This window comes from Micrasema longulum, unplaced genomic scaffold (assembly GCF_059751315.1).
Source record: "Micrasema longulum isolate JH-2025_06_02 unplaced genomic scaffold, ASM5975131v1 h1tg001026l, whole genome shotgun sequence".
In the NCBI taxonomy this organism is placed as follows: domain Eukaryota; kingdom Metazoa; phylum Arthropoda; class Insecta; order Trichoptera; family Brachycentridae; genus Micrasema; species Micrasema longulum.
Genome location: NW_028278214.1, coordinates 207,922 through 224,614, shown reverse-complemented (window position 1 = coordinate 224,614; position 16,693 = coordinate 207,922). Strand labels below are relative to the sequence as shown.

General features: G+C 35.2%; 2 protein-coding genes across 2 annotated transcripts in view; one reads left to right on the top strand and one right to left on the bottom strand.

Moving 5' to 3' along the window:
* Nucleotides 1-2,917, top strand: part of nsl1 (non-specific lethal 1) — a 40,313-nt gene extending 37,396 nt beyond the window's left edge. Inside the window, exon 10 of the mRNA XM_088232831.1 lies at nucleotides 244-2,917. Coding sequence (XP_088088957.1) covers nucleotides 244-486 — 243 coding nt within the window. The 3' untranslated portion in view covers nucleotides 487-2,917. The remainder of the gene's footprint in view (nucleotides 1-243) is intronic.
* A 347-nt stretch (nucleotides 2,918-3,264) lies between these two features.
* Nucleotides 3,265-16,693, bottom strand: part of spel1 (DNA mismatch repair protein spel1) — a 36,540-nt gene continuing 23,111 nt past the window's right edge. The window contains exons 8-16 of the mRNA XM_088232830.1: nucleotides 15,500-15,707; nucleotides 14,261-14,420; nucleotides 12,424-12,598; nucleotides 10,384-10,568; nucleotides 9,049-9,261; nucleotides 7,793-8,025; nucleotides 6,632-6,723; nucleotides 5,182-5,404; nucleotides 3,265-3,607 (exon numbers count right to left, since the gene is read on the bottom strand). Coding sequence (XP_088088956.1) covers nucleotides 3,365-3,607; nucleotides 5,182-5,404; nucleotides 6,632-6,723; nucleotides 7,793-8,025; nucleotides 9,049-9,261; nucleotides 10,384-10,568; nucleotides 12,424-12,598; nucleotides 14,261-14,420; nucleotides 15,500-15,707 — 1,732 coding nt within the window. The 3' untranslated portion in view covers nucleotides 3,265-3,364. The remainder of the gene's footprint in view (nucleotides 3,608-5,181; nucleotides 5,405-6,631; nucleotides 6,724-7,792; nucleotides 8,026-9,048; nucleotides 9,262-10,383; nucleotides 10,569-12,423; nucleotides 12,599-14,260; nucleotides 14,421-15,499; nucleotides 15,708-16,693) is intronic.

Genomic DNA, 16,693 nt, shown 5'->3' with positions numbered 1-16,693 from the left:
GACCCCAGGTCCAATTCCTGGCAGGGGTAGATGTGAAATATTGATTTTCAATGTTGTTAAAACTACAATATTTGTTTCTGGTCTGGCACCCGAAGTGGAGCCGCATATGGTTTACCAATTCAGTGCCCTATTCAACAACAATGCGAAACAAATTCAACATTCTGGGAATAGCATCGAGAGTGATTTTGTTGCGATGTACGTCTACAGTATTTTAATAATTTAATAGTTCGTAATGATTAACAGGTGATACCGCCATATTCCCCTCGCGCATTCCCGCTGCAAGAAGAAGTGTACAACAAGATGCTGGGCGCCATGCCCGACAACCATCCCCTGTCGGGGGCAGAGGTGGGTGCTCTGCTTCCCGCCCTGCAGCTCGAGCCCCCCTCTGACACGGAGGATGAGGACTCTCTCGCCGCCCCCGACGAGGACCCCACGGATCCCGAGTGGAACGTCATGGCGCACGTCGACAAGCTGCACCACAGATAGGCTGCTCATCCTCCCGACTGTACATTAACAAACTTATCTCTAGAAACAACATGTTACATTCTGTCTCGGCGCTGAACCTATATGTACGCTATATATTTTTAAGGACTAGTTTCAACAAAGTTTAAAGTTAATTATTTAAATGATTGTTGAAATTTGATAAAATGGACAAAATAGGTTGCGTGAAAAAATTCATATTTTAACCTGTTTCGACAAACACTCAAATATCGTTTAATATTTTTTGGTTTGAACTTTTTGTGGTGCAAATGGTTCGCTATATCTATTGATTTGCACAATGAGTTTCTGGGTTATCGTGTTGCGTGTCGTACGTCCTCTTTACAAATGTACTAACGATCCACGGCATGATAACTCGGGAAAACTACCTGTGCATGTGAACCCCGCGAGAACTAAGAAATTTAACCATATACTTGTTCTGTTTTTTTATATTTAAAAAGAAGCTCAGATACGAGCGACCCTATACGGAGTGTGGTGCTCTCCACAACTCTACAGATAAGTTTGTCGCGGTGTACCGGTGAAGGTACTTAAAGAGAAGGAAACATTTGTATTGGAAGTGCCCCGAGGACTTGCCATTGCCGAATTATTTGTTTCAGGCTCCCTAACCCAGAAGGGTCGTTTGTTTCCTGTAAATTTGTTACTAACCCCCCACTGACCGGGTGTAATTATAGCTTGGCTTATACTCTGCAGCATGATGCTGCGTTACTAAGGTTAGTTGGACAATACTAATTTAAATATCAAAACGTTGTTCGCAGCCAGCTGCATTTTGTACAGTAGTGCGAGTTGGAGTAATAGTCGACCGTGCCGAGTATCGAGGCGAGTGTACTCGATATAGACAAGCGGTTAACAACTCATATAATGAGGAAAATATAAGTGTTAAGCGTTTATAGATATTCTATAATATGTATTCAGTTACCTAATTATTTTTCACAAAAATGTTTTATGCCCTGATGTTTGTTACTCTGGGAAAATTGTAATCAAATTTAATCTAAATCATTGGGAAAATTGTAATCGCTGTAAATATATTAAGACATTCCCGAATAATTGGTTCAAGTGGTTTAGGTTTTATAACACGATGAAAAGTATTCTTTACGAGGAGAAACCTCCCGGAGCGCAAGTAATGGAATGTGACATATTTGGTTCCACGATGCATATTGCCTTTGTCCAAACTGAAAGTGTGGCCTTGAGAAGCTAGTAATAGGTGTATTGTTTATGTGTTATCGACATTAACACAAATATTCAGAACATGTCGGTCTATTGTATTTTATCAATCTCCCCATTTCCAAACTCCAAATGTGAGAATATTCATTTAAAGTTCAAATAATTTCATACTTATTGTATACATACATGGTTTACGAGTGTCATTCTTTATCAAGATTGCTGAAAACCAAGGTAAAAAAGCAGTACCCTTTTCCACATATATTTTATTATTAATTTTAATTTCAATAACACGGCATTTTTATTTTCAGTATCAAGGATGATTTGTTATTATAAATATATTATTATTATTGAAAAGTAATAACAGCTGAAGAAAACAAATACGTGACCTCACATTAAAGCTTAATTATTTAATTGGCTAAAATAATTTGGAAACATGACTTTTTAATTCATGATAGAGGCTGTAGAATTATTATTGTACAAGGACGTGCCATAATATGGTTAACACTAGTTTCAAATATTGATAATATATTGCAATACTTGAAGAATCTGCTGTATCTGGGAAGTTGAATGGAAGCATACAACGTATTTACATAATGTGTAATAATAACATATGCAAGGAAGAGGGAAGGCAACGATAATATTGTTCTGAATACTTGTGATAATATTGAAAGTAGGTGGACAGTTTGGTTTTGATCTGTTCTTTGTCTGGACTTGATGGTTTTATGTTTCATAACCTCTCCCCACACCCTTACTAGATTACACTTGTAAATAAAATACTTTGTTATGTAAATAATTTTAAGTTAATTTAAGTGAATATAAAAAACTGTCATTTCTCAGTATGAAAAAAAATGGTCGGTATAAAAAAATCCAAAGGTTATTTTTATGTAAGAGAATTTCTATTGTAAATTATTTTCATCTAACTGAAATCCGCAAATACTGATTTGTACTCTTAATATTTTAATATGTTTTTTTATTTTGTACTTTATTTAAGTTTCACTATTTATTGCAGTCCTCGTATTAAAAGTCAAACAATTGTACATTTCTCTCTGCAATGGAAATGTTACTGTTCTGTCATAAAACATAGAATATTCAAATGATCTTGTTTAGTTTTTAATATTATTAATTCCCAGTTCTACAAAACAGTATTTGTTATTAGTTCACTTTAGTCAAAGCAAATGTTATACTTTGAGAATATCAAAAACAATTGTAATTATATAAAAATGTGATGTTTGTTATAAACATGAATAAAGAAGATGGTTGAAAATATACTTAAGTTTATTTAACCCTTTTAGATCTTAATTAATTCATGTGGTTATCATTTTGTTTTTATATTCAGTGAAATATGTTTAAAACGTGTCATTTAAATATATCATTTATAAGGACAACAGGAATTTGCTCCAAAACAAACCAGCCAGAAGTCAGCTGTCAAAGTTGAAAACGAAGTTTTCCGTGTTAATGTTAATGAATTAATTTATTAATCTAAATAGAGACGTACTCAGGGATTACAGTAATTAAAAATAAACTCACTGCTTTTGAATTTCGGTAGGTAGGTAGATTTCAGCAGTCATTTTTAATTTTTCATGCCATTTTTTCAATACAACCCAATTTTAAAATGGACGACTCGTTTATTTATTTCGAAAATAATATTTTATTAAATATAAAGAGGTACAATAATATGGAATGAAGAACATTATCCTGAGGTAACTTATGAATTAATCAGCAATTTAATGTAAGGATTTTCATTATTCCAGATATGTTTTCTCAACTCGAGAAGTTTAGTTTCTATATCAGTGTCCGACAGGTTATCCAAGTCTATCTCTTGGCATTCTTTCACAAACTCTTTCATTAGATCTTCAGCTTCCTTTTTAACTTCTTCTTTATTAACAATCTTAACGCTGTCTACATCTAATCGGTGTCCTTCCAGTTGGATCTGTTTTTTTTCTGCAAACTGAAAATAAAAGATACCCTTATCATCTTTCACAGGGAGTTTTAAAAAGATATTTAAATTTGGTATCGTACATTTATTTATTTTTGTGAGGCTCTGCTTGACAAAAATGGAATAAATGTTTTTGAGGTTAAATTTGGCATTTGGTTTACATGGCATACAAAATGTACATATTACTTATCTTGCAATTATGTAGGATTTATTTTTAAATCCATTAACAGATGGTGCTGCGATTACCTTTTGAGGTATAACCATTTTACACATCCACAGATCTGCTGGTGATGAAACGTTGGATTTTTAAATTCCTGCAATGTCCTACCAAGTTGCACATTTCGGTTAAACACGTTCTACCAGTTGCATATTTTAAACCCATCTATCACCTCTCGCCCTTCGGTGTTCCAGTGTGGTTAGGTCGAGCCCCTAAAGTCTATCCCCCATATCGTCAGTGATACTGCAATACCGCGATATTAATTATGATTTCAATCAATCAAAAATACCATTAGAGTATAAGAACAATGAAAAATGTTTAGAGAAAAAGTAAATAATTTAAAAAAAAACAGTTCTTAGTTCCTAGAATGAATTTATGCAGGAAAAACATTTTTGTAAAATTGAGGTTACGCTGTATTGTAGTGTCACTGGCAATATGGAATATACATAAAGCATGCGCTATCCTGGTAAAATGTTTCTAAAGTTTCTCCAGCTTGTCGATCAATATCCCTTATAAAATATGGATGATATTATATTCAGTGTCCCCTTAATTTAAATATAATGACTTTTTTTTCTGTATTTGAGATTATGATTTCACCATACAAAATAGCATTCTATCTGTGTTATTTGAATAAATTGTTGACAAAAAAGAGATAAAACATATTTTCCCAATAACACCTATCTCGCAGCATAAGAAGTGGTCAGTAGTCCAGTAGTTTACATTTGTTTGGGTAAGATACTTGAAAGTTTTGCATAGATTACCAGTCTTAAAAACAAAATATTTGGTGGTGAAACATGGAACTGGCAGAGGAAGAATGAAAGCCGAGTGAACGCGGTTGAAATGCGATCTCTTAGATGAATGTGTGGGAAATCAATGTATGACAGGGTTACGAATGATGAAATGAGGCGAGAGTCTAAATCTGAGTCAAGTAATAAGATTAAGAAAGGGTATCTGAGGTGGTTTGGTCATGTAGAACGAATGGACCATAAACGAATGGTAAAACAAGTATATATGGTGAAAATAAACGGCAACGTGAGACGAGGACGACCAAGGAAGACGTGGCATGATCAGATAAACCAAAATCTTAAGTCTGGTCATGTCAAAAGCAGACAGAACCAAAGGGCATGTGTGATAAGATAAGAATGTGGAAGAAGCTAGGAATAAATGCCAGGATAAACATGTGTGGCTGTCCATTCTCTCTGCCTACCCCTATGGAGAAATGGCGTGATGGTGGTAGTAGTAGTGGTAAAAAAAACTACTTAAGTTTCATACAAAAATAACTGATTTATGAAGTTTTTATTTAGTGACTTAAGTTGTATTCAAATTAAGGTGACAAGTATATTCAATTTGGTGTAAGAAATTATGTTACCTTGACAACATGAGGTGGGAAGTTAGCCATTTTGGCCACGTGGATCCCGAAGCTGCGGTCGCACACGCCTGGCCGGAGTTTGTAGAGCAGCGTCAGGCCCCCGTCCCGAGTGGAAGCCGCCACGTGTTGGTTGATGACTTGCGGCAGGAGCTGCTCCAGGCGCGTCACTTCGTGGAAGTGGGTGGCGAACAGACAGTAGGCTCTGGTCACCTGGGCCAAATGCCTGCAAATTATTATGAAGTTTAATGTTACTCCGATCTTAAATTTCAAAAATGTTTTCTTGCACATAACATTACGTGAGATATCTCTGAAATGTACAAAAGTATAATAAAATGGTTAAAATAATCACACATTTCAAATGCAAATTTTGTTTAGTTAAGATTTGTCTATTAGAGTTAGCTAAGGGGATGTGCCGTCAGACTTTTCTACATATAAATGTATTCCGTATCTTCTCCATCATCGGTGTGTCCTCATTGTTTTTTTTTTTGTTAAATTGTCTTTTATAGGAGCTAAGACCATCCAAAGACCCCTAAAAGAACTTAGTTTTATCTGTCGTCTTCGGACGCACGGTATACAAATACAATGACTATTTTTGAAAAAAAAAACAAATCGTGTCAACACAGAAAATATCTTTCTGATACTTTTTGTTTATTTTTTTTAAAAATTAGCTGATGAGACCTCGATTTTGACAAGTTTAGTCAGGCATAATCAATCTGACGTGCAGTTGTTGTTTTGCATAGTATTCGGGGAGACAGTGAGAAAAATTATTTTTAAAATACCTATTAATCAAACCTCTCTGTCACTGCATACCCTCTTAATTTGACAATCAAAATCGCCACTAAGGCAACATTACCATAATTTTGACATTTTAAATCAAATGCAATGTGCTCGAGTTGGTGACACAAATGACAGTTAAACTCAAATGTTTCCATCTGTTCTAAACAGAAATGTAAACACATTAGTTTGCATTTCATTTTATTTTGATCACCTATTGGCATCCGGAGATTTATAAAGAAGGTATTCTCAGCATTCCTACAAACAGAATTGATGACATCACAAGTGCCATTAAAGTTTTTAAAAAAAAAGAAAATAATGGTTTGATTGCATTTTATGAGGGTCATGTGATATGTAAAAAAATCCATCTCTTTTTTTATCATCACCTTATGAAAAACGACCATTTTTTGCGACATAATATTGATCTCTAATGCATTGTATTGTGTGTCTGCACTACATTGATGAAGAAAACTCACCTCCCCCACAGTGGATCGCTATGCTATTTATTTTTTTTTACTTAAGTTTTTGAGAATTGATTCAAATCAATCAATATCCCAATCCTAGTCTCCGTCCCGATCAACACAACACTACAAGGTGGACCCTTAAATAATAATTATGTACATACTATTAATATGATGAATATTGTTAGGAGAAAATATGAAAGAATAATACTCACTCTGCAATAGCCCATGCAATTCCACATCCTTCGTATGTTGAAGTTCCACGACCCAATTCGTCTATAATAACCAAAGACTTCTCGGTAGCTGTCTGAAAATGTATTTTAAAAGATAATAAAGAGTGTGCCTACTAATAATATAATTATACTAATTCATTCACAAAAATTCCATATTAGAGCCGGCTGAGCCATGTTAGCTGGAGGCTAACCTAACCAGGGCCCCGATTACAATGCGAAGTTGACAGAGTTATCTTCGATTGTCTTTTAAATAAAACTGAATTTTCTGTATAAAAAAATAAATATGTATTCATATTTTAAAAATAAAAGTGTTTAATTACAGGTTACTGAAGAAGATACTTCGAATTTTTGTACAAATATACGCATTGTCGTAGAGAAAATTTTACTTTATAGACAATGTGTGTACTGTTTATGAAATTTGTTCTATTGGTCTATGTATATTGGTTATGTTTTTTATGATTATTAGGTTAATTAGATTAATTACGTTATTTTATTATTATTATGTTAACTTTGTTAAATAGCTAATCTTAGGCATATTTCACATTTTGCAAAATGTTTCCCTCGGCACGGGACACCCCAGTAAGGGAACATTATTCTGTATAAAAAAAAGAATACACACAATGTAAAAGTATAAATAAATAAATAAATTGAAGATAACTCTGTTAACTTCCCATCGTAATCGGGGCCCAGAGGACTCTTCTTTTTAATATTAAAATGCTTTAGTGTTATATAACACTCTCTTTAAAATCCATAGAAACCCTGGAAATACCTATGTATGGGCGTATTCAATAAATTTATATATACCTAAAAAAGATCAAGTAAAATTTAAAATATAAAATGACATTAAATAACTGTAAGTACATAAGACTAATTTCATTGCTATCAACATATTTATTTTAGTATGTTAAAATTGATAATAATGTACAGTCCATTCAAATCTTTAATAAACTTGGCTTATCTGTGTGCACCAAAGAGTTTTCATATAAATCATTCAAACGAGCGTGGTTACATAAGAAAAAAATGTATATTTACTTGATTTACCGACAGGCACTAACGTATTAACACAGCCTTATTAAACATTCTAATGCACTGTATGTATTATTGCGAAAAATTGTTTTAGCAATTGATAAATAAATATATTACTCTAAGGATAGAGGCCGATTCGATCATCTCCATCATGAAGGTACTGAGTCCTCTCTGCTGACAGTCTTGGGCCCCGACTCGGGCCAGGATGGCATCCACAGCCGGCACAAAGGCGATCTGACACGGCACGAAGCAGCCCAGGTGAGCTAACAGCACGCACACGCCGACACTGCGGATGTACGTGCTCTTGCCTCCCATGTTGGGCCCCGTGATTATACTGAAGGTGTGCTCCTCTGGGAAAACAGATTATTCATTATTCAAAATATTGCGAGGACCAATGAGTGACGACAGCAAGTTATTGTCTATGCGTGCAGCACTCCATGGACCTCTATAAGGATGCGCAACGTGGCACTCGCCCTTATCTGCCTCCGCCAGTATTCCAATCTACAACATAGCATTTTTGTTTTATTTGTGAATCCACTACATTTTTGTAAGCGGAAAACCTTATGACCCCTGACAATTCACGTCTACTTTAAACTGCCATGACTTTTCTTAGTATAATCCACAGTTAAACATCTATTTAAAGTCCATTCTAAACCGGTTAAATTTCCTTTCATTCATTTATGCAAAGGTGTTCAAAGTTACATTATATTCATATTTATCTTTGGTTTCAACGTTTCGCGTCTATCCCCCCTCTGTTGAAATTTGTGTGCACCGCAAGTCAAACAGTTCGCCCGTGTTTTAGACAATCGTAGTCTAGAAAATAAGGATTTGTGCATTTTCTTAAAATTATAAATAATGTGTTAAATTTAGTGTAAAAAGTTTAGTGTGTCGAGTTTGTGGGGTGTTTGCAAAATTGGATTACTTGTATTTAACCCCAAGGAAGATATAATATAATAATAACTGTCGGCCTCGTGGTGTAATGGTCAGCGCGTTTGCCTGCCAAGTAAGAGGTTTTGGGTTCGATTCCCGACATGGTTGATATGAAATATTTATTTAAAAGGGTGTTTTTACATTTAAAATATTTCATAATCCCTGGACTGGTACCTGAAGCGTGAGACTGATCATCTTACCTTCATGTAACAAAAATGATCAAGATACGCTGCGATTGGTGTGCCAATGCAGTGCCCTATGCACCAGTAAGTGCGGAAAAGGAATGATGATGATGAATAATAATAGTAATAAAATGGAAAATTGTATACGAAAAATAGTTTCTTACGTGCAGTAAAAATTAGAGCATTAATTCCCTAGTAAATTATTTTCTAAACTTATGTGTTTTGTTCTGTGCTTTAGTTTTCAAATTATGACTTACTTACCTCTGTTGAAGTCGACATCATTAGGAATATAGGAGACCCCATCTTGCATTTCCAGGCAGGCGTGCCTGAGGTCGTGCAGGTAGAGGTGGGGGCAACCGACAGTGGGGCGGACGTACGGGAGTGGCGCCGAGCATGCCACCACAGCGAAGGAAACGAGAATGTCCAGCCGGGCCATGAGCTCCGATAGGCTCCACAGAATACCCGAGTAACCGGCTACAACGTTTAAGGGAAAATAATTTCATAAATGCAGTAAGGAACAAAGTGCAAGTTGTTCAAGATAGGGAAATAAATGCATAGTAATGTTTACTAACATCAAAATGGAAATAATAAAGACGTTACGAGCACAAAGAAAATAACATGTAGGTGGGTAGTTGCCTTCTGCGGCTTTATTCTCTAACAGACATTCATCATGATCAGATGTGAAGCTATGCAGAAATATGCCGTCAGATGTGTTATAGTTAACCTATTGAACTCCTTTGGCGGGAGCCACCTGCCCCAAATAAAAACACACTACAGCTCCTATGGCGGGATTTACGTAAAAAAAGGAAGTAATTTTCTTATTTTTTTCACATAAAATGAATCTATACTACCATCTATTTGAGAAAAAAATAAACCTTTCTCATAAAAAATTGTTGATAAAAAAACCGAACAAAAAAAATATTTTTTAACAATAATTGTCATTTAATGTTTGAAAAATGGATAGCCACATTAAAGACACGCTATTCCCTCACTATCCGCCATTCAAAAAGAGCAATACATTGTGAGGTAATTACCAGGTAACTTCAAAATCAGCAGTTGTGAGTTACCCACTAAAACCCCCCACTGATTATTTGAGTACAGCTGCAAAAACAAAACATACGAATATTTCCAGACTCATTAGCTCTGCTCTTCAAAGACCTAGGTTTAAAGCACAGGTTCCCGACCAGTGGGGTGTGCCCCATTCGAGGGGCATAGAGTGACCCACAGGAGGGAGTGACGGCTCCGAAAATAAACTGCACATTTATTGAAATGTATGTTCTTATTAGAAAAAAATGTCTTAATACCAACAACCCCGAGTATAACAACATAATATATGCAATGGTATTAAGCAATCACAATATATCGATGCAACATCTTGAAACAAAACACGGCGCGTCAAAAAACCAACCTGAAGAATATTTTGTGATGCAAAGCCAAAAACTAAAACTAATTCAAACTTCACTTAAATAAGAAATGCGGCGATTGCAAACCACGCAGTTTACGGCACGTCGGAACTAGTCCTCAGCCACTAATCACATCAGTTGAAATGTTTGACCGCAAAATTAATGCATTAAATAAAATAATATGAATTCTTACAAGCAATTTTGACAACTTCACTGACAATAGTCTTCTGAGTCTCCTCATATAACTTCTTGGCTTGTGTATAGTCCTCGTTTAAGGATTCCACATTGTCATTCACAAACCTCACTCCGCCTTTTATAGCATCCATTACTCGGTAGGATTTGTTCTTCCTAAGGATGGGTTCTTCCTTCAAAGTAATCCTGAAATTGAATTTAATATTTAAAGAAATAACTATTTCTCCAGAACTAACTGTGTCCAGGCGGAATGAAGAATACAAATCTGCGTGAAAAATAGAACCAAAATCCTGGACCGGTGTATCTGACTCGATGGCTCTCTAAGGTAAAAATATTGAAAAAAGAAAACCCGTGGAGATTAGTCTAAAGTTGTTGATTAGAGTTAATGGTTGTTATTGCGGTTGTACAGGAGAATGCTGCGTATCTCATAGGCTGATCGAGCGTCCAACAAAAGGGTACTGAGCACTGGCGGCTCCTGACCGAAAACGTTGGCAGAGTATTTCTTTACATTTTGTCTACTTGTACATTAAGTTTAATAATATTATAACAATATGACAGGTCTGACGTGATAAACGAGCGATAGAATGACAGCCCGCGCATCGGAACCAGGAACGCTAAATTCGCCTAACATTATACGCACGTTATAGGATACTAAATCAACTAAATTCGTACTAATATCATGTCATTATGCATGTTCAAAGTGACATTGCAAATGCGCATGCGTTGGCAATGCCCGGAGTATGTATATTATCTTCTCTCTCTAACGCACGATTCACCGGTATGAAGCGTTGTCTATCTCGCTCAAATGACGATCTTAGGAGATAGGACATATTTCATAGAAATTCAGGGTAAATAATTGTGCAAAACAGAACGCACGGGGACGATTGCGCATGCGTAGATAAGATGAGAAAATCGTACGCTAGAGTCGATCTCGCTAGATCTTTTGGCGCTAGTATTGAATATTATGATGTTTACGAGTATAACATTGCATTGAATCCCTGTTTCTTTGTACCTATAACATATTTTTACTATTAATAAAATTACTTATTTATTTCCACAAATTTTAATTTGGCGAAAAATATGCCCTTCTACAGCTTATAGTGGAAGGGAAGATAGAGGGTAGACGGGATACGGGATGTAAAAGAATATGGCTCGGAAATTTCCGGCGGTGGTTCGGAATAGCAGATGCAGCAATGCTCATCAGAATGGTCCAGGATCGAGAGGAGTTTCAAGTGATGGTCGCCAACCTCCGATAGGAGCGGCATGAGAAGAAGAAGAGCTTAAGAAGTCGACACGAGAAATGTATTTAAAATAATAAATATATATATATATTCTTTTAAATACATTTTCAAATGTCATTGTAATATGTTTTAAGTGTATCTATCTTTTACCAGCTTCGCTCACATGGTATTAGGGAGAAATTATTTAGGTAATTAATAAATTGAGCCGTTTATCAATAAGAGTTTCTGTTTTTCAATAAGAATTTTCCTGATGAAATGATATATTTTATTGGGATTCAAAAGTAGCTTGGTCTTCCAACTATCGCTATGAAAGAAATACGATTATCTGTTAGTCTATGGGGATGTAGCATCGTTATTCCGTTCACAAATTAAAAATCCTGCAACAAAACTAAAATGAAAAGCAAACCAAAACTAACCATAGATAAAGCGAGTCAATTATAGAAATTTAAAGAATTAATTAAAAGTGATTCTATTTGACACCCACTTTACCGTCTACTCATTTTCAAATAATGTTGCTAATTGTTGTCATTTTTTCATAGTAATTTTTGTAATTCGGGATGAAAAATAAATATCCTATTTTACTTCTCACCTCACGATTTATGTCAATCGGTCGCTTTGTTGAGACGTGAAGGAAACGCCAACAAACACACCTTCGCATTTATAATATTAATATGGATTGCATGAATTTACTTGTGTATCTCCCGATGGAAAAATGTCAGTTGGGCGTAAATAAACAGAATGAATGAATAAATATGTTCATGGCGCGTTCAATGGAAATAATAAATTGTGAGAAGTATTACCTGAAGTGATATCCTATGACAGAGTTGCATTCCAATTTAATGGACTTCCCGGAGTCCAGGTTGAGGTCTCGCGCTGCCTTGGTCAGTTCCTTCTTCAACTTTCTCTCTATCTGGTCCATATTCTCTCTAACTTCGTTCAGCTGGTCGTCAAAAGAAGATTTCACCAGAAACTCTCCTGCATTATCAAATTAAATAATATATTTAAACAATTAATTTAACCAGCGATTTCAAAGTTTTCATATACTGAAAATTACAATTAAAAAAAAAAATTGTATCTCTCTTTTTAGAAAATTTAATTAGAATTTTTGTGATCTCATCAAGAGTCGAACCCACAATCATCCGTGTGTGAGTCAAGCTACTTTTGAAATGATTTAAGAGATTTTGGTTAACGAAGAAAATTCATTGTCTTTTTTTAAAAAAATATTTGTAAATAGACTATTAAACTAAGCCAAAAAAATATATATTTATTTTGATATTTAGTATTATAAGCGCTTTGATTTTTTAAAGTTTTGTATTTCTGAAATAACTCCGCGTGTGACGTCAGAGGTTCTTCTCTGTAGTTCTTCCGATTGGTTTGTTTACGGTAAGCAAACCGAATATCCTTCACAGCTCTCATATCATTGGTTGGTTCATATGAACCAATGACGTTCAAAATAGTGTTTTTATTATTTTTTGTACATTTGCAAGAAACTTTTCCGTACAATTTAATGCCCTAATTTTTACCGCACGCAAGAAAACATATTTAGAGCTTAAGTTTCTCATTGTTAATAATATTTTTGTTAGGTATGTCCGAGAAGTAGCTCGTTATAAAAGTGAATAAATGTATGGAGATAACCATAAACGAAAATGCCGATGAATGTTTCCTCGTTACATCTGAGATCTCGTTATTTCCGTGACCATTTTAACCGAGTTCGACGATTGGATGTTCCCTAATCAAACGATTTGCGTGGAATCAATAGTAGACTTTCTGAAGAAGAATAGTACCGTGATAATATGTTAGATTTGATTTTATAAACAGGTTTTTTTGTCTCCTGGAGAAAAATGATTTAGTGCAGAGGTTCCCAAACTTTTTTGTGTCGTAGACCCCTTGCTATGTTTTTGGGTTTTTGGTAGACCCCCTACTTACCTGATATTGATTTTTTATAAATTTCTAGCTGTAGTGAAGTTTAGTGTTAAAAACTTAAAGTTAAAACAAATGTTAAGTTTTATACATTTATTAATTGAATTTAAATTAAAACTACTCAAAATAAAATTTTGTATCTGTTATATAAAATAAACGTAACATAAAATAAACTAAGCAATAAGTAAATGTTTTTAGTCGGAAGGATGAACCTGATGTTTTAATAATAAATTATGAACATTTGGCGTCAATTTTGTCCGGCTTAATCTTAAATCTCCTTGGCCAATGATGTCCAGTCTGTTTCTTTTTTCATTAGGAGATTGGTAACAGCGCTGAACCCCCTTTCCACTTGGTATGACGATGGAAAGGAAATAAAAAATTTGCTCGCTATATTCCATAATACAGGATAAGTAACGGGTATGTTTTTTTGCAGCCAGGAGTACTATCAGTGTATGTTGAGATCCACTATCGTGGACCCCCAAATTTTTTTTTCGTTGACGTAGACCCCTTGCAGGTTGTCATAGACCCCTGGGGGTCGATATAGACCACTTTGGGAATCACTGATTTAGTGGATTGGCGGTAATGCACGCCGACCGACAATATGTATATTTTTTTCTAGCTAGTCATTATACCAAAGGGGGCTGTTATAATTGTGAAAGCGCAACGATTAATTAAATGATATAAATCTTAACATATGTGTAAAAATGCAAGTGGAACCTCGGTCGACTAGATCCATATCCACAGTAGTCTCAATCATCCGTTGGTACTTTTCCATATCCTGGAGAATGTCCCCTACGGGATACACGAAGGCACCATTTACTGTCCGGCTGTTGCAGATCTCCAGGCACTCCACTACGTGTGGAATGCGCTCCAAACCCTGCAGGTTATTTCGAAACATCATTTACAAAATGACTATCTAAATAATTAACATTTTACAACAGAGATGGAGAATATTTTAGAGAAGGGAAAATAAAAGTCTAGGCATCTACAGGGCTTATGACATGCCATTGGCTGGTTTAACTGGCCATTTTTACACATTGTGTAACATTTACCATTTTGCCTATATTTATTTATTAATTAAACGCCCAGAGGGCTCATACAATTTACAGTTAAAAGTACATAAACTATTATAGAAAATGACAAAAATAAAATCATAACTATAACATTTAACATGTAATTCATTCTAATAAAAAATAAATAAAAAAGGAAATAAAGTGAAGATGAATAGAGAAACACATTAAAAAGGGGAGAATTGAGGGAATGGCTATTCGATGGAACATTTGAACATCTATATTCCTTCAATTCTTCCATCTGTTGATGTTTGTGATGTTAAAGAGCTGAAACCTTTATTGATGTGGGTGAGATTAGTCTGATTGAATTGTTTCACCCACATACTAGGCAACGCCTTAAAACATTTTTTAATTTTTATACATCATCTTGGACCAGGTGGATTCATCAACAATGTTTTGAGTTTGTCCAAATTTTTGTAGACATGAACTGGATTCAACCCCCTAGGGAGAATTTTTCTCCATTTCTGTCGTAATATGTTAATATTAACAGCTCCCTAGAGGGTTGAATCCAGTTCATGTCTACAACAATTTGGACAAACTCAAAACATTGTAGATCTTAATAGATGATATTGTATATAACAGGAATTGAACCTAGGACAAGAATGGCAGTCAAATACTCTCATCATCGTCATTCCATGTCTGTTCCCCAGTTGGAGCATATGGTGTAACGGTTAGCAGTGGACGTCCTGTACGTCAAGAACCTGATCTTTAAAAATTTGGATTCTTATGAATTACCGAAATATTTAAATTTTGGGGGCATTTTCAAAGAGTTGTAAATGGCTCACTATTAGAAAACGGTAGAGTGGGGTTCAAACCTCAGACCTCTGACCCGCGAGTTTGCGAAGTTAGCCAGTTGTAAAAAATATATTCGAACTAACTAGCGCACCTGGTATATTTTGTAACAGTCTTGCAGACCGGCCTTCTTCCGGGAGAGTCGGTTGGCCAGGAGTTGCAGATCAGGAAGGCGCCGCAGCTGCTCTTCATGGAGCTGTTGTCGCACCTCGTTTTTGCTGATCAGGGCTTCCACTATGTCTAGTCTCTCATTTATATGATACACATCCCGCAGAGGCTGGCGAACCCACTGCGAAAGGAGCCTGATGGAAGAATAAATATGAACATTATTGCTACTTGAGCAAGTAACGTATCGCACATCCGATAAAATAGTTAACTCACAAGCGGAGAACTTCCAGGAGAGTAAAAAAACTCAATTAACATATCTTAAAACCATGTACCTGGCCCTCTTACACGTTCTATGCAAAACCTTTTGTACTAAAATGAAGAAAAAAATAGTGGTTTCCTTGTATAACAATTAATTCCAGAATCAAATGAATTAGTGTAAGTAAATTAGTCGATAGTTCATAGCATCTTCACCGTACACTGCGAAAATATTGCGAGCAGCTTTATTCCCTCGATTAAACGCAAACAAAAGGAGGTGTCAAAAATGCCCACTTTCGTCTACTTGGCATTCCATTTTGAAGGCTTGTAATCAAATAAAATAATATATGCAACAAATACAACATCTTGTAGAGCAGAAAATTTTCTTTTGAATGACGTATAAATCTTTACCAGTTTGTTTTAATTTTTAAATTTGGAAAAAAACGGACAACTCACGTTAACATCTTATACAGTAAAATCTCGTTTTTACGTTCCTCAATTTTACCTTTTCCCCCTTTTTACGCCAAAATGTTTAAGTCCCATTTTTTTCCATACATTCTCATTAAAATATTCCCCCAATTAACGTAACAATTAACGTTTTTCATAACCCTGGTTTTACGTTAAAAAATTTTTAAAACTCATTCGATCCGTCAAAAGAAAACGAGCCACGCAATAAAATTGAGGTAAATAAAAAAATGTGGAAATTGTCTCAAACTAAATTCAAAGTATGTGCAGCGTAGTTGACCTTTTTTTTTGTCTAATTTTCAACAACAACAAACCATCGCGCCGTTTCCCCGTAAGGGTAGGCAGAGAGGATAGAACGCCACATCACTCTATCTTTGCATACAGATCTCGCTTCTTCTACATTCATACATTTTCTAATGCACGCGCGCCGATTATTCCGACTTTTGACATGTCCATCTTC